This window comes from Tauraco erythrolophus, chromosome 8, assembly GCF_009769465.1.
Source record: "Tauraco erythrolophus isolate bTauEry1 chromosome 8, bTauEry1.pri, whole genome shotgun sequence".
In the NCBI taxonomy this organism is placed as follows: domain Eukaryota; kingdom Metazoa; phylum Chordata; class Aves; order Musophagiformes; family Musophagidae; genus Tauraco; species Tauraco erythrolophus.
In genome coordinates this window covers 12,381,932-12,404,230 of record NC_141472.1, presented here as the reverse complement: position 1 = coordinate 12,404,230, position 22,299 = coordinate 12,381,932, and the positions used below count along the sequence as shown (strand labels likewise).

General features: G+C 42.6%; 1 protein-coding gene across 1 annotated transcript; it reads right to left on the bottom strand.

Annotated features, from left to right (window-relative positions):
- Positions 1-639: 639 nt before the first annotated feature.
- CCDC150 (coiled-coil domain containing 150) lies at positions 640-21,016 on the bottom strand. The gene is made up of 22 exons (XM_086615874.1): positions 20,784-21,016; positions 20,279-20,496; positions 20,006-20,184; positions 19,350-19,418; positions 18,990-19,106; positions 17,404-17,533; positions 16,245-16,288; positions 15,311-15,403; positions 14,081-14,188; positions 13,425-13,546; positions 13,057-13,234; positions 12,674-12,742; positions 12,061-12,153; positions 10,726-10,809; positions 7,460-7,629; positions 6,957-7,050; positions 5,322-5,498; positions 4,694-4,762; positions 4,453-4,614; positions 4,030-4,116; positions 2,925-3,044; positions 640-2,336 (listed from the first exon to the last, which is right to left on the bottom strand). Exons 1-22 carry the CDS (start codon positions 21,014-21,016, stop codon positions 2,241-2,243), a joined length of 2,712 nt encoding a protein of 903 aa, XP_086472000.1. The 3' UTR covers positions 640-2,240.
- Positions 21,017-22,299: the final 1,283 nt, after the last annotated feature.

Sequence of the window (22,299 nt, the reverse complement as noted above, 5' to 3'; positions counted from 1 at the left end):
TTTTTGTCTATTGTGTCCTTCTGATGTTTCGAATGGGTGAGCTGCCACTCACCATGCTGTGGTTCACATTGCAGAGCAGGCTCTGAGAAGACAAACTAGTTTCCTTTCAAATGAAAGCAAGTTAGAAGATGGCTTCCAGAAGTGCTCCAGTTGCTAGTGAGCATTCAGGCAGCAGGATCGAACTAGAGCAAATCTGAGAGTAAAAATCAATCCAAAACACATCCTGAACATCTGGACCAGCTCTTTCATTCTGCATGTGCCCCACTGAGCTGCAACACTTCCTAAAGCAGGCAGAGCCGAAACTTAAGATAGTGCTAAAGTTAAAAAGTACTGGGATACAGTAATCCTTCACAATTACCCCGTATGTCACTGCTTTCCACCCTAAACCTCAAACAGGTTTAGAAAACGCAATGGGATGTGCTGAATCTGGACTAGACTGTCACTTTGCAAATATATACACCAAGTTTAATGGCTCCAGCCATGTAATCAGACTTGGCATTTCAATGTGCAAAGTAACTGCAGCTGCACAGCTCTAGAGAGAGCAGGGGATGCAGGAGCAAGGACGGGGTGAAGAACCAGCCCTTGAGGTGCACCATATGTTGGTACAAAACTCCCACAGAGGGAAGACGGGGGGGGGCTGGTGCTGTTGCCCTGCCAACATGCATCTCATACCAACACAGCTGCTGTATGCTTTGTCCTTTTGCATAGGCAAAGGTCACAGTGACACGTCCCTTGTTAGTCAGCCTACTTCAGCATTCAATATAAACAAAAGTGTTAAATGGTTAAGTGCTAGTTGACAAGACCGTGCTTCAGCTGTGATTACTCTACAGTTGGCAATCATAGCAAGCAAAACCAGATGCCAGTTTTGACTGCTGTTTGCCTGAGGGCACTGTGGAGGCAGAGGGGCACAGTTTATGCTAAGCCACCTCCGGAGCTTTACGGAGCAGGTGTGGCATAGATGCCAGTGGATTTCTGAAGGAACCAGCTTGACTGGGACAAATCTAAAGCCATATTGCATAGGCCTGCTTTTAAGCCTCACAATTTAATAAAGATCAGCTGTGCATTAGCTTTAATAGTGTGCTCAGCCACCCTTGTTCCTTAGAACAGCCCTTTGCTTGAAGGAGGAGTGGTTCAGGTCATCATCATTTAGTCCAGAGGCTGATCACGTAAGTTACAGTTTAGGACCAAATTTCTGGAGGAGCAGAAGGAGCTAATTCTAGTGTGTCCTTGGGCTACTCCTGGGCTCCAGAGGTATGCAAAACTTCCCTCCTCACTAAACTAAAGAATTGCAAATAACATGTATAGATCCTGCAGAAATAAACAGTACTATTGCTCACAGAGGAGTCTGCAAACAGCTCTGTGGAAGCAGATCAGAGTGCACCACCACCTGTACTGAAAAAGCTAGGTTGTACTGAAATCACGTGAAAGAGTAAGCCGTGACGAAGATGAGCTGATCCTTAGATGACCAAACACAAAAACTGTCCGTCACCGTCCTCTTCAACATACTATGATGTAAGTCATCAGCTTCAACTACTCTTTCCCCAGTGTGTTGTTCCACAGTAGGATATGTTGAACAAATTCCACTAATTCTTATGAAGGCAAGATGATGTGTGGTATAATGTCATACACCTAATGAATTCCTCATACACTCCCAAAATAGCCTAAGGGTTATGTTCTCTTGTGACCCAGCTATTATCTACCATTAGAAGCAGCCAGTCCTGCCAGTTCCTCCCTGTCCCGCTCACGTCAGCATCCAGCCGCAGACACATGACTCGGTCTGCCGTAATTCCCACAAACCCTCTGCAAACCAGTCTGAGATTTGTTTTGATAGCACCTGCCAGGCCTTAGTCTAAAGCTGGTAAAAGGAATGTGACGAAAGCAAAGATGTAGCATATCAACAACACAGAGTTCACAGTAATGATAAGGAATAATTGGTTTGCTATAAATAGCAGTTTTGTTAATGTCAGCCCCACAATGCAAAGCACCTGAGTCAAAAAGACAAGGTGAGCGGTATGAGTTAATTCAAGCCAGAGTTCATGATTTAAACAAGCATCTGTAGGTCCCCTATATGTGGGTGCCCTGTGAGCACCTTTTATTTGTAAGGCTGCCTCAGTGATACAGACCTATCTATGTCTGATCAAGCAAAGTTCCCTGTTCTGCCAGCACCTGGATGCTTGCAGGGAGCCTCCTGGCTGCAGGTGATGCTCTCCCTGGGCTGGGAATCACCCAGTCAAGTGAGCTCATTTCCTGCCCAGCTCACGTGGGCCTTCCTGGTGCTGAGTCCTTGCCCTGCTGTCCCGGGAGGTGTCAGTGGGAAGCTCTTCTTGCTTTTTCTCCTGGGAAAAGATGCAACGTTTTATGAAGCTGATGACTGTTCGGGGAGTCTTTGTCATTACTAAAGAAGAGATTAAAGTCTTAGCAGTTTAATGCATACATCTATAAAAAAAGGATTACACAGCTATGTAAGAACTACCAATGATGGAGAAGGCTGAGGAATCTACACAAATGAGGTAAGCACAGCTTTTTGAAAAGGTATCTGTAAAGGTATGGAGGAGGGGAAGGAGAACCACTGAAACAGAGGTGGATGTAGAGAAGAAAATACACTAGCTGTTAGCTTTCAGACAAGTGTTTGGTTAATGAGCATCAACAAAACATGAAGTATGTGCAACAGAACTTTACTAAGTACAGAAAGTCCCTTGAAGCTGTCTTGTAGCTGTAATGTTCTTGGCTGCTTAAACATGTCCTTGGGCAAAAGGGGAGGAAACAAACTAAACTAGAAGAGGGATCTGTTTTCCACCCCTGTGTAAGAAACTACAAAAGCAAGCTTAGGAAACTCAAATCCTGACTGACAATGAGCTACCAAATACTTCCCCCACCTATTTTCTTTGCTGCCCCCTTTGAAACGAAAGCGCTGCTTTCTTTACCTCCTTTTTGGAGCTGCTTTCTTCAGGGTTCTTTGGTTGGTGGCTTTTCACAACTTCTAGCTGCAGGCTGCCAAACTTACGTTTGAACCAGCGGTGAGCTGCTTCTAGGCTAGCTGTGGCCTGGGCAAGACAGTGCAATTAGAGCTGCAGAGAGAACAGTTAATGCACGCGGCGTTCCAGTTTCTGAGCTCTGTGCAAAGAAGGGGCAGAACTGCACACAACTCAAGTCCTCCTCCTGTACACAGGGGTAGGAGCTCTCCATGATGCCCTCTTCCATTGTTTTGTAAAGGATCTATCAGAGAAGTCCTTGTTACAAAGTTGCCCCTCTCTTAGGCAGGTAATGAAGTCAAAATAGGTCTCCAAGGCAGCACAGCATACAGAGGCATTGGGAAGAGGGGGAGAAAAAATGGATGCCAAGTACCACCAACTCCTGAGAGAGATGAGGGGAGACTGCCTGAAGAATGCTGTTAGAAATACTCTCTTGCTATTAAGGTCTCTTTCTAATCACAGAATAGTACTTGGACTGATAAGCTGTATGTAAGACCTCAGGCTGAGGCACCTCTATTACTTTTTTTTTATTTTACTTTATGCTAGTTAATACCTTATAAAACATCTAAGCCCTTAGATTTTCACCCAAACTATTACAGTAATCCATGTAAGCTATAATAATTTGGATAGTGTGGTACAGTAGTGCAAGGATGGTGTGATGCAAGCACAAATGACTTCTTGGGGCAGGGGATGGGTGGGAAATGGGGTTTTGCATGATGTCACATCTAGAGTGACACAAGAGCAGCTCAGGGGGGCAATTTACTTGGCCACAACACTTTGGTTAACACAGATATCCCAAACCTGATAAAACCAGTAGGCTGTGGGGGACAAAAGCTCTCTTTACAAGGCCCACTAAATTGAAGTGATTCCCAGAAAAGAGAAAAACTTTTTTTTTTTAAAAAAAAGTATGATAAACACCACTCAGTTGAAAAGACCAAGGATGCACCTCACTCTTCACCAGAGATGTATGTCTGAGAAAGAAAGGGTTATTTGGCACATGTGCTGAAATACTATCTTGTTTTCAATGAGTTACTATTCTAATGCTAACTGGTCTCACCTGTTCTGACTCTATGCTGGCTTCCTTCAGCTTCTTTTCTGTCTCCTCTTTGTATTTCTTCAGATAGTTGACTGTTTTTACCAGTTTCTAGGTAGAAAAAGAAATAACGCTAATTTGTACACAATTTTTTTCACAGCACAAGTAAAAAATTGCTATCTAACAGAAGGATTCTCCAATCTTTATTGTAACTAGCTTAGAGTTCTAGAATTAAAAAAAAAAAAAAATCCTGTCTCTCTCTAAAGTCAGATATACAGTGAATGTATATTAAGTTGTTAATTGGATGGACTTTCTGGAGCAGACACAGCAAGATTTATAGGAATATCTTTTGACTGAGTTCATAAAGTCTTTCTACAACCCCATAGATTTTGCAGAAAAATGCTTCCATGGGGGTGTCACCACTTTTTCATGCTGTTATTGCTTTACCTGACATTCATTTCCCAGCTGCTGCCTTTGCCTTCTTTCCGCTTCCAGCTGGCTCTCCAGCTGCCTGTTCTGCACTTGCACTTCATGTTGGTTTTTCAACAACACTTGCATCTCACTCTGCACACTTTTTAACTCTGACACAAATTTCTGGATGTCCTGTGACTGAAGACAACACAAGAAAGAAATTGCAACAACATTTTAGTAGATGAGCCTCTTCAGGAAACTATCCAAGACAGCTCACCTGTTCATAATTCTTCTTTTGATACTCCTCTTTTATTGCTTCCATTTTCCTCAGTTCTGATTCAGTCTCCTGAAAATTGAGAGAAACAAAACTTCAGAATTTTTTCAGGCTCACTGGCTGCTACATTGTGTCCTTATTCCTCGCCCTGAGACTGAAGTTCAGCGAACCCATGCCCCACTGGGGAAAGGGGAACAAGCAGGTGGCAGAGTTGCAAGGGAGGCTAGATCCTCATTTAGGATCAGGTACCAGTTGAACTGTAAGTTCTACAGCTATAAAGGTTGCAAAGGGACTAATCACTACACAAGCAATGTTTAGCCCAATCAATAACTAAACAGACTGTATCCACAAAACAATGAAGAGGACAAACGCTACCATAAAAATCTAATGGGGGGTTGGGACTCTCTGGCATCATATTTAATATGGGGGAGGGGGACAACAGGAGAAGCCACATAATTACTATAGCTGCTATCGATTTATAGAATCTTCTGTTCAGAATTTGAGTCCAGAGTTGGTTTTATTTTCAAGTCTAGCTCCACTGCAAAGGATCAGCAGTCCTACTCAGTAGGAGGAAAGAGGAGTTCTCGAGCAGGACATATGTCTTTATTGAGAAATGTGAGCATACCTTTACCTTTTCTGTGTTGGCTTTATAGGCCAGGCACTGTCTGACTTGAGCTCTCTGGCTTTTTAGCTTTTCCCTGTAACTAGACAAAGACTTTTCCAGCTCTATTACTTTCTGCCGCAGCTCCTTGTTAGCACGGGAAACTTCAGCCCATTTGGAGGAGGATTCTTCAAGGGATTTCTGTACCTAGGGGAAAAAGTGAGTTCGCATTAACTGTAAGAATTAGTTTATTCTATACAACAATTAGCAAGCAGCACACCTAAATGATTTGCTGTATCTGAAGTATGCTACAGCACCTGGTGTTTTGACTTTTCTTTAATACCCTTCTAACAAAGGGGGGAAAAAAGCGAATGCTGGGATTGAGTGATACTAATGTTATGATAAGCTTTATGATCCAGCATGTTTTTACTTTGCAGTAACAACAAATCGGACTTGTACTTAGCCAAATGAAAAAGCTTACAAAGGAATTTATTTTTTTTCCTTCCCAGTCAGTATCAACTCACAGGAAGAAACAGTATATTCACCAACTGTCTGATTACACGCCCTAAGCACAGGCATCTAAATGGGAATCCTTACGATGCCAATTCACTGACTGGACTCTTTTCCCTTCCATTCTAATAAGAAAAAAAATAAAGGCTACATAAACTTCCAAAATCTCTGTTCATTATATGTATCCAGCTGCAGACTGTAAAACCTTCACCTGTGCCAAGAACCTTTTCTTTAAAGAGGAGATGCTTGCCTCCTTCAATGCTTGGATAATGATATCCCAGCTCCACAGCCAAAGGTTGTTAGAACACTTTTGCCTTGATTCATGTTAATGTGTTGCCTCATTGTCCTGGTTTCAGCTGGGACAGTTAGTTCTTCTTTTTAGCAGCTAGTAGAGCTCCGTGTTTTGGTTTTAGTCTGGGACTTGCTCTGAGAAGAATGCTGCCAGCACACTGATGTTTGTAGTTGGCACTGAGGTCTCAAGGACTTTTCAGCTGCCGTGTTCTTGCCAGTGTGCAGGAGCACAACAGGATAGGGGGGAGCACAGCCAGGACAGGGGGTCCACGACTCTCCTTATGATTTGAACTTAGACTTAGGATTGAGGGCCAAATTGGCTAATTAGTATTCCATATCATGCAGCATCATGTCCAGTATAAAAGTGAGGGACAGCCAGAAAGAAGGGCTTTTGCTCTTCTGGGGCTCTCACTCTTGGACTCTGAGTGCTCTTTCTGTCTCATTCTCTATTTTTCGGACCTCCCGTTCGTCCAGGATTGCGGTATGGGGACTTACCTGTTTTGGGATCGTTAGTTCGGGATGAGACAGGTCTCGGTCAAGGGGTGGTGAGCAATTACACTGTACCTCACTCGTTCGTATATATTTATCATTGTACATATATGTATACACATATATATACACTGGTAGCAGCAGTAGTAGTAAATTGTTCTTATCTCAACCCACGAGTCTCTTTTTCTTTTTCTTCTTTAATTCTCTTCCTCATCCCTGCGGGGTGGGGGAGGGTGAGTGAGCAGCTGTGAGGAGTTTAGCTGCCGGAGTGGCCTAAACCACAACACCCACATTGCATTCAGAAAAAGCAAAGGTCCTTAGCTCAACACCAAAAATGTGGTGGTGGCTGTTAGTACAGAAAAATGCAGTCTCTACCTGGCTGCTGTGCTGCCTTCCCATGGCAACCAGTCTGGCTTGGCAATGTTCCAATTCTGTTTCTAACTTCTGTACTTTCTGTTCAGTTTGGCTCCTGAAAATGGAAATCAGATTTTAAAAAAATCATGCATTAAGTCAGTCTGTGCACATCTCCTCTGAAGTGGTGACCATCTGCGGTGACCATAGAGAACCAGTTTGGCTCTCTAACTTAGCCATATTAAGTTTTGCCTGTCACTGAAGTTAAACTGAAATTGTTTTTTACCCCTTTTCCACAAGATGCACGAGGCCCGCCAAGCTTGCAGGGTTAGCTACAAGCACTTGGTGTACTTGATTCACTAGTACCGAGTACGTTTCAGTGTTGCAGGAAAGGACAAACTAAACGTTTCAAACAAACTTGTCCTATAGCTTATTAGCCAGAACCATGGGGAAGATGCCACTCTTCAGCTGTATCTGTCTTCCCCATACTCCTGACAGACCACAGAAACAGCATCGGTTTCACTTACTTGTCTTTTCTGAGGTTGCTGATTTCAGTGTCCTTGTGTCCCAGCTCAGTTTGTACTGCACCCAGAGCTGCTTGCATCTTCTTGTGAGAAGCTAACGCATGCTCCAGCACCTCTGTCACCTTACTGTTACCATCTTTTGCTGTGTCCAGCTGGTGCTGCAGGCTTGCCATCTGCAGTACAAGAAATCATTAGGGAAAGGAGCAGGAAAATCAGTCATTCATCAGAGTTTTAGTAAAGGATTGTTTTGTAAGTAGCCTGCATGCTTGCAGCAGTGTCAAGAGTATGCCATGGTTCCGAACATGGAAATAGCTTCCTCTAATTACATAACCTTTGTTCTACCCCTGACTTAAGCCCAAGCTGAGTGTGTGGTGGTGTTCTTAGGGGTTTTTTGTGGGTGTTTTAACTGACAGTTCTAATGTTTCTGAACTCTTGGAACCCAGTCTTCAAGAAGTGCCACAGACAGATAAAGCTGGGTTTTTAGTCAAAACCAGTAGCTTAGCCCAAGTTTTCATCTGCATCTCTTTCAAAAAAACACTGAAAGGTTTCAGTTCCTGTTAATTTTCAGCCATTTCTTCATTGTCATCGATTAGTCAATTGAAATTAACCATCATTCTAACTTGCATTTCATGGTCATCACTCACCACATTAAAGTCTCACCACATTAATCTCAGTAGAACATCCAGTTCTCAATGATCTTGGAGTGAGAATGTCTAATACTCTCCAGTTTTTCTCCCACGTTCTTTATAGCATTTAACAGATTCTTCCAGCTGACCCTAGGACTATCTCCACATTCAGACACAGAGTTTCTTGAATGTTCATCTTGTTCAGAATGAGCTCAGTGTAGAGTGGTGAACACAAGCACACAAATCAGATTTCACAGTTTCTTCTCTTGAACCTGCAGCTGACCTAGCATTACAATCAGGAGACTTCTGTTGCCAAGACCTTGCTGAGGATTTTTTTCTTTTTGGTGCCATTCCTACCACAAAATCAGTTAGCCCTTGGAGGCGGTGAAGACATGAGTACCAAAACCAGAAATCCAAAAACTAGTCTCCAAATCTTCTGTTCACTGGAGCAGAAGTAGATGCTACATCTTATTCCTAAGTCTGCATTACTTCAGGAAGATATTTAAGCTTTTTTCTGTGATACTTTCCACGGCATGTTACTCAAAATCATGTGATTTCCCTCTGTATCTCGGCAGCACCAAGACGCAGTGGTGACTGGAACTTTGTTAAAAGTCTGTGATGTCTACTGTTGTCACAGCACAGTCCTCTAGTTCTGAGCACCCCACAGGTCTGCTCCCACTGTGAGACCTTGCTACAGCTAGTTCCCTACATCCACAAACCAGTGGAACTGAGTGTTTTAACTTTCCCAAAATCTGATAAGCATTCAGGTCATGGATTCCAATCATCAACTTAACATCCAATTGCCTTTGACTATCTGATGGACCATCCTCTGTGATGGAGAATAAGGTACGAGAGAAACTCTGACTTGTTTTGCTTTCTGGAAACAGAAGGCAAAAAACAGGACCTCTTGTTTCCCAGGGAAGTGTCCTAAATGTGATTACATCTTCTGTCTAATTTCTAGATCAATGGAGATTATGGATATGATTGACTGTTTGTCACTTTGGCCTCTTTAGTTTTCCAACTCAAAATGATTCCAAGATTGCTTTCGTATCTGAGAAGCATGGGGAGTCTGTAAAGAGCATGCAATGTTACAAGTTCATTCTTGCTTGTGAACAGAAGTCTCAATGAAGTTACTTGAACTTACAGCTCAGAATACCAAACTCATGACAGAGCAGAGTCCACTTCACAGCACTGTACCTACAAGCTTGGTCTCACTGCCCAGGATAACACCCCTCTTCTCTCAACTTCTGTCTATAAGACTGCGCAAACAGACTGAAGCAGAATAACTATCTGCCTCCCAGCAATACAGCTAGGCAAGTATTTTCTGCAACTGTTTGTTCTCTTACTGGGAAATAATAAATCCTGAGGACTATCTTTATAATCCTGTAAACTCTGTGTTGTCTAGCCTGAATATATGCAATGAACTTGTATGAAAAACAGCTCTGCTCAGCTAAACTTCCATAGTTCTCATGTTTGTTTTGGTGAAATCAGGTTCTGTTTCCAGCTGCAGACTAGAATGCTACAGTTAACATTAAGGGCGTGCTCTGGTTTCGGAAAAAAAGTGTGTTGAATGTGATTTCTAATGGCTATGTAAGCATTAGTTAGTCTGACCCTAATTCTGAAGGGTAAGAACTTCTCAAAGTTCTGTTTCACCTGATTGTATCTGGTCTCTATGAAACGCACTTGCAAAGCTCACTACCACCTAAACGGGCATCTACAGCTCTTCCTCCAGTTTCTGCACTGCCATCTTAAGGAAAGAGATGGGACAAAACATCTCAGCTTTCTTTTGGTGCAGAAACAGAAAAAGCATTATCTTATCTGGAACACAGAAGCAGTGTGATGTGACCATGTCTCCCTGCCCAGAGCAAATGTTTTCTTTTCCCTGAGTCCCATAGCAGGAGAAGCAGCAAGTGAATCGCTTCTAACTTATCCTTCCATAGAAATAATTCCAGATTAGAATTCAACCTGTTTTAATCTAAGTACAATGTCTTGTTTGCTTCCTTCTGTCACTACCACCAGACCTGGGACTATTGCATAAATGTAGCTTTCTTGCTCTCCAATAATCACTATACATTCTGTGCTGTTTTAAAAAGAAACTCATAAATCTTTGCACCACTGTCCCAAATTCTGTGATACAGGTCACACTGAAGAAAAGGCTTTACTTCCAGCACTTCGTTTACTGTGTGGCTAATTTCTGCTTAAGAAAGCTTACATATGCTCTTTAGTTTTGCTTACCATCATGGCTTGCCTCCCTTCTTATTCATTTGTATTTTTAATAAAGTTTTCCATGTTTCTAATCTTTCAACTGATTTTCTACCTATATATTTTGTTTCAATGCCCCCTGGTGGTTCTTGGCCATTCTACTATTTTCACACATTAAGCAACTTAATTATCAAAAGTCCGAGAGATGTTACATCTACTGCATCTTGTCACCCAGTGGCAGTATGAGCAGGATCAAAGACGATTTTCATACAGAACTCTCTTAATATATGTGCTTGACAGTACATAAATAAATCAAGTATATAAAGAAGCACTTCCCTCCAAATTAAGTACTGAAGAGCTAAGGTTAAACAACCTTATCTTAGCTTAGCGTAAAAAAACAAGTTTCCCTTTTGAGCTGACAAACAGGATGCTGAGAGGTACCTGAAGTTTTCCTTTCTCATAGGCCAGTTTATTCTTGCTGTCAGCCAGCTCTGCCAGCACTTGTTGCACCTGCTGCTGAACATACTAAAAAAGAGCAGATGTCACCATTCCATAGGAAAAACAAGGCAAAAAGCAACAAAAAAAAGGTGATCAGTGTCCTGTTTCTCCCTGAGTCTTTTAACTTCCCTGTGTTACTTCAGCTACAAATTTTCAATTATGTGAAACACTAAAACAGATTTAAAAAAAAAAAATATTCAAATAGCATAAATTCCTCCAAGACAGCTTAATCTCTAGGAAGAACTGCTTAAATTGGCGCAGCCTTCCAGATGGCCGCAAGAAGGCCACTGTCCTAGAAGCACAAGCAACAGAAATGGAGAGATGAAAGAAACCTTTGACAACAAGGAACAGAGAAGCAAAAACAACTAGAAGAATGAGAAGGTATGGACAGAATTAAAATAACTTAAACAGTAAAGAATATAAAAAAAATTAAAAATCGTGCAACTCTTTAAGGTTCTGAATCCTCCATTGATTCATAATCTTTAACTGATGACTGCCAAAGGAGTTGGGTTAAACAGAAGAAAGATATACGTGTTACACACTAACTACTGTAGAAATGTAACTTTGATTATCAAATAGCAAACATTCAAAAGGTGTTTCAGTTAATTCTTCTTTAGCAATGGGATGTTAGGACCCTATCAGCAGCTAAGTGCATTTTGGGATGTCCAGTGTATACAACTGGTCATTACATCTAACTCTGAAAAAAATAAAATAAAATAAAAAAAAACACAACAACAAACCACAAAACCCTCACAAAACAGTAAAAGCACTGGTAGCACAGTATTACTAAGCTTTTACTGAACTTTTCTGGAACTGCTCAAGTGTCCTGATCCAGGTGACTGAGAGTAGTGAGAAATAAGGGAATGGAAATGAATTAAAAATGGGAATGAGGTCCCAAGTGCAAGTTTTTCTACAAAGGGCAGAAAACTGTTGTTAATACCTTCCCAATGTACACAGGTGGAATATCTATGTACAGATACACAAGCTGTGTACCTGTACTAGCAAATGGAATGGAGTCTTAGGATTTTAATGACATACCTAAATGTCCAATACCTGAAGCTCCATATAGTTCTCTTAGCTCATCCCACACAGACATCTAAAAAGATGGAGTAACGTTTGAAGTATCTTTTCCTTCTGTTTTAATGTTTTCCTCTTTTTGATTCCTTAATTTGATCAGCTACTCTCAATAAAATACACATTACTTCAAAGAGCACCTTGATTCCTCCTACAGTTACTTACCAGCCAGGTCATCAGTTGTCTACTTTACTACTGGCTTACCTGCTCATGCACCAGTGTAGCCAAGTGATCCAATAGCCTCTTGTTCTCTTCCTCTAGCGTTTGCAAAGTGAATTTCATTGAAACCATTTCTAGCTATGAAGAAGAAAATCCAACTCTAATCATACCACTTCAAGATTTCCACAGTTGTAATACATGAAAATCACAAAACCTCAGCACTACCTACAGATTATAGTCTCTCCTGTTTGAGAGCTCTTCTGCAACAGACAGAATCGTGCTGACTTCAGTCACAACACTAAGGAATTTCTCCTTTATACCACAGACACTGCCTTTCCTTTCCAGGCTATGCACATGCAAGGAAGCTACCCAGGTGAAACAGCTCAGAGAAGCTAAAAATTATTTATCATCTGTCACAGTAGCATAAAAAAAAATTATTACTGCAAATAGGGCCTTGTGTAGGTAGCAGTACAGTTGCTGCTCCAAAGGACACATCCATATGGACAAGAAAAACATCAGACAGCAAAGTGAACAGTATGGCTGTGGTAAATATCACAGTATTTAGAAATAATTTAGTTGAGAGAGAAGCAAAATGAAAGGAAGACTTAAAGAAAGACAACACTAAACTTAAAGAACAGCCATATATACTGCAAGATACCTCATTCTCTGTTTTTTCTACTTCCAGTTTGTTCCTTTCCTGTATTGTTTCATTTGCTGTTGTCCTTATCTGTCAAAAGAAATATGAAATTGTTGTCACCTGAAAATACCCAGAGTTGCAGAAATAGTACACATCTTCAGAACAGTAGATCTGAAGGTTGCAAGTCAACTCTGAAGTTCGGAAATAGTATCTGCAGAGCCGCCCTGTCCTCTCTCCCTTTTCATAAGCATTGCAGGAAAGGGGAGAGTGTATCACACTTGCCACTGCAATAGCAAAAAATAATTGTTCTGAAAGCAAAACTGGTACGCAAATAAGAACTCTAGCGATGTGGGTCCGAAAGCAGCCTTCAAAAACACATCTTTAAAACTGCACATTTTCTGTACCTCCTGTTGAAGACCTTCCTTTTCTGCCAGCAGAGATCCTTTCTCCTGCAAAGCTGTCTCAAGTTCACCTTGCAGTCGAGCAACAGTACATTTCAAAAGCTGTCTCTGTGTGGTTGCTGCCTCCTCAGAAAGGCTTGCTTTCTGCCTGTATTTGCCATACTCTGTACGCAAGGCCTCCCTGAAGAAAGACAAAACAGCCAAGCTGGAGTTCTAGCAAAACAGAAGGACAGAAGATGGCCTCCGCTTTAAATCCCAAAGTGGCCCTTCTGTGTTAACATGTTAACAAGCACTAGAGAAGCAGAAATGAAGGTGGTGAGAATGCAACGGAGGAAGGGGAGACAGAGGCTGCAGACGAGAAAACTCCTCACAGCTCTCTTTGAAGCTGAGCCCTCTCATGCTGCACACCCTGCAGCTCTCCAAGAACGTTGGCAGGGGCAGCATTCGGAAGCGAGTCTTGCTCTTGCAGCTTACGAGTCTTTTCTTGCTCTGCCTAAAGGGGAAAAATTACCCAGGCAATAACACTAACATCAGAATGATAAGGGATGAGTAATTAATTTACAAAGCTGTTCATTTGTCATTGAGCTCCTGCATCATCCCTGCATTGTGGTGTGCTGCTTCTGGAACAGGGTGCCAAAGCTGAGTTCACGTTACCTAGCTTTTAGATACGTATTTCGTCTCAGATCCTTACTACTTCCACTCAGCTTCTGCATTTACAGTACTTACAATGTCCATTAATTCCTACGTTCCTCTTTCTCAGTGGTTGTTACAGAATGTTTCCGTAAATAATATCAACATATTTACATTCTTTCCCTCTAATATACGACTTTTTTTTTTCTGTACTGAAAATAAATCTTTGCCAAAGAAGGACACTAACACTTTCTCACTGCCACCTGTATAGAACTTCTATTGCTGTATATAAAGTATTTTACTGTATTCTCACAGATTATCGGTATTAGGAATGAGTCTGTTGTCTAACACCTAAGATGCAGACAACTTTCTTGGACTGTAATAGTAGGCTACATACCTTAAGCATGGTCTGATAATCCAAAATGAGTTTAGCATTCTCCATGGCAACACTTTGGAGCGTGGTGCTGAGCTCTGAGCATTGCTGGCTTAAGTGGTCATTAAGGACCTGGTTAAATAGAAGGAGAAAGAGGATGACAAACACATTTTCAGGGGTTTGGGGATTTTTTCCTGCATAGTAGGCAGTCAGAAACTTTAAAAAAATTTCTTGCAGAGAAAGGAAAAATCTACTTTAGGTAGAAAGTGTCAAAAAAAATTTGTTCAGGTAGTCCCAATTTATGGTAGATTTATTGCAAGGTGTTAAAGGTTTACAGTAATGGGAAAAAAGAGAACATAGTTTAAACCATCAATCAAGCATAATCACTTATTAGTTTTGATGTCCAGAAAAAAAGTAATGCTTCTAAGGCAAAGAAGGCAAAAATTGAAAACAGACCCCTACTAATTTTGTAGTTGAATTATTGTAGATAACCAAAGAAAAATGGAACTGCTTTGTGAAAGACATATCCAGATCCCATTACCAGTGCACACCGTCCAATAAACAAGTATCTGTTGAGGGGGAAAAAAAGTTTTTCAAAATGTGTTCTAAAAAGTAGAATAAATAAAAATTTTTAGAATGTACTGAGGTCAACCGTTTGTCCCAAAAGACAGAATCATAGAATGGTTAGGGTTGGAAGGGACCTCAAAGATCATCTAGCTCCAAACCCCCTGCCATGGGCAGGGAAACCCTCCACTACACCAGGTTGCCCAAAGCCTCATCCAACCCTTGAACACTTCCAGGGACAGAGGAAATTTTAGCCAGGCAAGTACTCCATATTTGAGTCAGGGCATTGTCCAAAACCAGGACATTAACAGAAATACATTCATGTGGAATCTAAAAGTGCAAAGGAATATAAACGTAATGCTTCAAGGGCAAATAGAAGAGGGAGCAGCAGTAGTTCTGCATGTCCTGGCCTCTGAAGAAAACACTTTCAAAAAAGCTGATTAAAAATAAGTATTGGGAAGAAAACTTTCCAGCCTGAAGGCTGAGAAATCTGGAACAGTTAACTAGGATAGTGATTGAATTCCTTCACTGGAAGTTGTTTGTTGGCCCTCACTACCTGAGGGCACTAAACTTTGTCTTCTGACCTGCATTTGAGGCTTCCCAGTAAACGTGTAATCATTTCTCACTGTAATCACTTGTTTTGTTATACTTCAGTTCCACTTTAAAAATGAGAGTAGCTGTTCTCATTACCTGGACTTTCTCTGCTGTTTCTCGCAGCGCAGCCATTTTAGACTGAAGTTGCAGGTTCTCTTTGCGTTGTTTGCTAAAGGACAGCTGTGCGTTCTAAGGGGCAATAAAACAGAACTTCCACTGAGAAAAAATTTAAATGTCATTTAGCCAGGCACTTCCCAAATACCAAGTCTTTGTTTCATACTTGCTCATTTCCTTTAAGCTATTGTCACATGGCTACGTGGTCTTGCAAGAACCGGGCATGGCTCCTATAGTACAAGCCTCTTTCCAAAATATACCTCGAAATAATAACCAAAGTGCTACCTGCTCTAACTTAGCTTTCAAAGTTGAGGGTGACTTCATATCCTTCTGAGCTCAAATTCACTAGTCTCCACTATAAATAATATCAATACTTCTGAACTTAAAACATTTCCCTGCCGGAAGTGGTACAATTCACAACTGAAGGAATCCTCTGCCAGTGCACCGTGAGGCTCCACGTCTAAGCTGAACTCACTCTTTCAGAGAAGACTTCAGACAGCACATACAGTCCCTACACAGGCAGTAAGCAAACCTCTTCGCCCATTTAGTACCCAGTTGACCAAGGTTCTGATTTTTCTGTAGTATTAATCACCAATCCATTTATTTGCTTCCTTTGTATCCAATACTTGTATTACCAAAACTGTGTTTTGTGATCAGTTCTAGCTTTCCAAGGAAGGCACTCATATCACTGTTTGGATATTCAGTAGAATATAAAAGTTAACTTTTCAAAAAACAGTAAGGTAACCTTGAACTGGTAAAATATTAAGACATTCAGTGGTTAGTAGCCTTGGTCACATTTGGCATTTGTCCATGTAAAAATTCTGCCTCCAAAGTGTGGTACATTTGAAAGGCCCCATATGGGCTGTTTTGATTTTTATTTAGCTGTTTTCCTCACCAACACTTGTTTACAACTTACTTCTGCTTCTTCACCAAGCTGGGAAATGATACAGTTCCTGGAGTCTAAAAATAGAAAAGAATGTCAGGACGTGCTTTGCTATCTGGTAATTTTAACAGGTGACCTCTTGATTTAATGTTGAGTTTAGCTAAGTTACTGAACATGCCACAAATAGGTAAGACTTTTGCAAATGTGTTGTTCTTTAATACTTTTCTTGGTAACTTCAATATTTCAGCAGGATTATTTGACACAGAAGTAAAGAAAATTTGTGTCTCGTTTAAATTTGTCATTTGCGTAAGAGTTTGTTCTGAAGGAAAGAATTCTTCTGCCATCCTTCTCCCTCATTCAGCCAACTCTGTCACAACACGACAAGTTTCTCCCCTCTTGCCATGCCTTACGTAGAAGCACTGCCTGCCTTTTGTGAGCTACAGGTTAATCATCGTATTTGCGATTCACAGAATAACAAACAAAACATACGGGAAACAGGAACACTTCTGTAAAAGCAGTAGCTACAAATCTGATACAGGTCCTGGGGGAACAATCACAAGAACAATAATTATGATAGGATTTAGGCATGGTTACTGCGAGTTACTTGGGAATAAGGAACAGACTTTAGGTTAGGAACATTTACCTTTAATTTTGACAATATGGAGCTTCCCCCTACGCTGGAGTGCATTAAATGCCACTTTGCTCTCTTGTAAGCAGCTACTTTCACATCAATAGACTAGGAATCTAAATGGGATCAACTAGAGGTTTATGCAAGATGCTTGTTCTTATACTGATGTTTAACAGAGCATTTTTTTTTTAAATTAGCTGGAAAAGACTCAATAGCAACAGGCTTTCTACTTGCACATCAGTTCAGGAATCATGCGTTAATGGTTACTTGCTAGATGAAGTCTCCTCTGAAAAGAATTTATGTTGATGGAATATTTTCATATTATTGTTGCGTATTCATTACCCTGATTACCACTGTTGTCAGTTTCCTCTAGGTAAAAAGAGGCTTTAGAAACATCAGATGTAAACTAAAGGCCCTTCATATTTCATCGCCTCTTAAGCTGCCCTCCATTCCTGTTGACTGATGCACCTGCCACAGGTCTGGAGGGCCTCAGTGCTGTTTCCTCCCACTGTGGAGGCAGTGAGAGAAGGGCTAAAAAGATATGAGAAGAACCCACGGTCATACCCAGTTCAGCTTTCAGTTGTGTGCACTGTTGCTCCAGTTGGGCAGTTCTTTCCTCCTCCTCTTGCAGCCTCGCTCGGGCTAGCTGGACATCTTTACGCAACTCTTGGCAGTCCTGCTGTAATATCTGCACCTGCAATGATATCACAGATTATTCTTTAAGATGCAGAATTCAGTCAGGCAAACCTAAGCAAATTTCAGAGCCTGAGAAGTTCATCTAACTGGAAAAGATACGGCCTGATCAGCTTCTCCTCTCTTTCGGCTTGTCCCAATCTTATGCAGAAGACTTTTATGGCAAGCAACTCAATTTCTATACGTTACGCTGTGTATGTGTGCTTATAATCATCTTTACATGACAGGCCAAATCTAACAAGTTTGCACAATTAAAGATTACAGGAAAGATCAAGCTATAAAAGATGAAGGTGAACGCAAAACTCAAGGCACTTAACAAGTCTGTCTCATGCCGTTTGTGAGGATGTTTTTGGTTTGTTTTAATGCTAACTAATAAATATACCACAGGGCCAACTATACCCATCAGAAAGTGACAGAAGAATTAAACTAAGCCTTTGCTTCTCACATGATGTATAATTTATAGAGTTCAATAATGTATCCATCATTTTTCCACTTGTGCTGTAGAAGAACACAAAGATAATAAAAGGCATGTAGGAAAAAGACGCAGTAATTTCTAACAGAACTTTGTTTCAGGAACATTCAGACCTTGATGATCAAAAAAAAAAAGAAAAAATCCAACTCCTAGTTATTCATGTTTCGACACTTTGCTATTGGCTTTCTTTTTTCCTTACTAAACTGTTGCTGTGACTTCAGAAGTGTTGGAGTGACTGCATGTGGCTCGTGTGCGTACGCATGCAGAGAGGGGCATTGGTTTTGTTTATTTGATTTATGTGTAAGCCAGTTCATTCCTACCGTGAGCTATGGCACCTCCCCACACTCCAAAACAGCTAGGCAATACAAATACAGCTGAGAACAAAAATCTCTCTTTTTCCTTATGGCAATTCATGGAGAAAACATTCTTAGTCCCAGAAGGTTTAAGATCTCAACAGAATATTTTTCAGAAGTTGCATTTTCTAATGGAAGGTTTATTAGTACCTCAGTTATAAAGAGGCTGTTTTAGCCTGGTGAAGAAGAGGTTAAGGCAGGATCCAGTTGTGGCCCACAAATCTGAGAGGTGGTTACAAAGATTATGAAGTCAAACGCATTTCAGTTGCATTTAATGATTTAAAAAGGGGCAATGGTCCCAAATTTAAGCTTGGAACATCCAGATCGGATGCTAGGAAAAAAAATCTTAACTGGAACATTATTGCAACACTAGAAAAAATACCTAAAGCAGCCATGGAATCAGTCCTTGAACTCTGCTAGATAAATCCACTAATGCCTCAATCCCGTGCTTGTGATACTTCTACTTGGAGCAGGAAGATTGATTACATGATCTCTTCTGATCAATGTTTGTAGAAAATATTGTAGTTACAAAGTGTTTTGAACTGGTTCCTTGGAACGACATCCAACTTTTTGCTCTCCCTCACAGATGAGAAAATGAAAAGATATAAAAGACGACTGAAAGTTTCTCAAACCTGCTTCCGTTCTGCTTCTACTGTTGTTTCCATGTCCCGTACACGACACATGACAGTTGCTTGGGATTCCTCCAAAGACTGCTGCAGGCTGATCTCCTGAGACAGCTGCTCTGTTAGCTAGAAAAAAAAAAATGCTTTCTGACCCAGGTCTAATCAAGTAGACTGAACAAAAACTTTGAGATCATATAGGAAAGATGTTCTGTCTGGGTATTTAGTTATGAGCATGGCTGGCAGGTTCCTTTGGGTTGTGCACATTCCAAAATTGCAGCTAGAATATTATTTAAGGATCTTCTTATTCAAATCTTTAAATAACACTCAGCAAAGTCAGCCTCCTACTAAGCTCCTTGCTCTTGAACTTACCTCCTGAATTCTACAGCTAATTTTCTGGTTTGTGTTCCTCAGTTCCTCAGCTGCAACCACTACATTCATCTAAAGAAGATGAAAGGAACAGATACTTTAATCCTTTCATGTTCATAATTATTGCAAGAGCAACAGGTATTGTAGAATGTAACTGCCATGCTAACACCTAGAACTTGATTTCTATCTCCAGTCAGATGTTCTCTGTTCTGAAGCACTGAATATAAGAGTGCAAGCACTAAGAAGCAACATATTCTTTAATACAATTAACAAGACTGAGTGACATACTCCATTGAAGTTTTTTTTCAGTGAAGATAGTAATAGAAGTGTAAGACTGAAACACCAGAGAAATGTTACGTTCCTGGAAAAACAGAAAAGCTACTGAGAACTCTACGCATGAAAGCTAGGATGAACTTAAGTCACGAAGATGAGAGAATTACAAATCTCAAATATTTTTATTCTTGATTTGCTACATAGCTTTTTTAATTGATAGAAGCACAGATTCTCATTATCAAAAGTTTGCTCTTACTGCCAACAATATATCATAAATTCCTTTTTCCAGCTGAGTATCCTTTCTGTTTAACTATGTCAGAAATGAACGTACTTAAAAACAAGCCTATTAATACTTGAAACTATAAGAAGATCATAATGTTTTATACCTTGGACGCAGTTGTAATCTCCAGAGCAGTACGCAGTCTCTGAACTTCTTCTTTTGCCTTTTCTTCAGCCTCTTTCATACTACTCAGGTGTTGGCGCAACTTCATTGCTTCTTGCTGTACAATCTTCATTTCTTGCAAATGCTCCTCGTGGATTGCATTCAGGCGCTGCTCCAACTGGGCTGCCACAAGGAAAAGGCAAGAAACTTTCATTGACAGAAAAAGCACACGAAGGGACAATGAAGAACAAAGTGGTAAAAAACCCCCTTTTACTACCTGCATGCTCTGGATTCAGTTCCTTTGCGGTCTGCAGCTGGAAGACGTTTAATTTCAGTGTCTGTACAACGCTCTCTAACCGACACATTCGATTCACCAGAGTTTCACAGTTTTTCCACAGTGTGTTTTCTCCCACAAACGCTACCCTGGCCTGCACAGGGCTGATGGCTGGGTGACCAGCAGGTGTTTCCAAGGTCTTTGAGCGCAAACGATCGCGGCTGGAAAGGAGAAAAGACTGACCCACTCCTTGTACACACGCTTACCTGATGTTGCACGTGCGCGCTACAGACGTGATTAGATTAGAAACCACGTTTCACAGAGCTGGAAGGCTTCCTGTGACCCTGGGTCGGTGTAGCCCATTCCCATCAGCTCTGCCAGTACCAGCTCCCCCGCGGAGAGCAGAACAACGCACGGCAAACAGGTGCAAAGAAGAACAAGATGAGGAAAATCGCGAAAGGTGTGACCCCTGCAAGAAGGAAAAGGCTTACCCCCGCTTTCTCCCTACCTCTGCCCATCGGCACCCAGCATCTCCAGGTCTCGCACCAGCGCGCTGGTTTGCTCTTCCACGACCCTCATCCTCAGGTGGAGCACCATGAAAGCCTCGGGCACAGTCGCCCTGACGCTCGTGGGCACGACGGTCGGCCTGGCCATTGCCGCTCTGGCGACCGCCCGCGATCGCCCTGTGGGGAACAGCACCGGCCGTAGCTGAGGCGCTCCCTGCACGGCAGCCTCCCCCATCTTGGGGCACCCCGGCCCGCCACACACCCAACCACCGTTGGCCGGGCCGGCGCACCGCCATGGCAACCCGGCGCCTGCGGACCCACCCGCTCCCCGCCGAGGTCTGCGGCGGCAGCCGCGGCCGTCCAGAACCCGGGACAAGGCACCCTGGAGGCGCACGCGCGGCGGGCCGGGCGCTAGGCATGCTGGGAAGTGTAGTTCCCCCTTTCCGCGGGACGGCCGTGCGTGAGGCGGCGGTGCCCGCGGCGGGCGGGAGCCTCGGAGTCCGGCCTCGCCCTCCGGGTGCGCCCGAGCCGCCGGCGGTGAGCGAGGTGCTGGGGTCTGCGCAGGAGATTCTGCTCCTCCTCTCTTCCTTCCCACCGCGCCGCTGCGCGGCTCGCACCCTGCCTCGCACCTCCGCGGCGTCGGCAGCCGCCGGCGCGCCGGCTGCCCGTCACGCACGGGCCGGTGTCGGGGCCCGCGCTGCCCCGCCGCTCTCCTGCGCTCTCAGAATCACAGAATGTCAGGGGTTGGAAGGGACCTCAGAGGATCATCTAGTCCAATCCCCCTGCCGGAGCAGGACCACCTAGGCCAGATCACACAAGAACGCGTCCAGGCGGGTTTTGAACATCTCCACAGAAGGAGACTCCACAACCTCTCTGGGCAGCCTGTTCCAGTGTTCTGTTACCCTTACTGGGAAGAAGTTCTTCCTCATGTTTAAGCAGAACCTCCTATGTTCCAGCTTATATCCATTTCCCCTTGTCCTATCATTGGATGCCACTGAGAAGAACCTCTCCCCTCTGTGCCGCGGCCGGAGGCGGCAGGGGGGGCTGCCCCCGGGCAGCCAGGCGCGGGGTGCTGCTGCCCCGCGGGGCGCTGAGGAGGTGTCGCTGTCGGCAGATGGTTAGCTCTGTCAGCGCGACGGGTCTTACAACCAAACACAAGTGTTGTAAGTTTTGAAGGTGTCGACGATCACTTCGTGGAGCACGCAGGCTCAAGCCTCCATGGGGAGGATGCTCTGCAGGAGCGTGCTGATCCGCAGGCGAATAGCTATTTTCATGCATGCTCTGTTTACTGCATATCAAATGACATGTTCGCCTGGGGCTGTAAGCAAGCATGGTGCTTTATACTTAGTGGGCACACAGTCGTTTAATGCAGATCAGCAATCTTGCTGAGTTATGCTGTGTCCACTATTCATCTGAGGTGTCAGTCTTTTAAAAATGTACCACTTTGGTCTACTGAGTTTTGGTTTTATACAGAGAGAGAAACTGACGTTGTAGCCTCCCAGTTAGAACATACAGTTG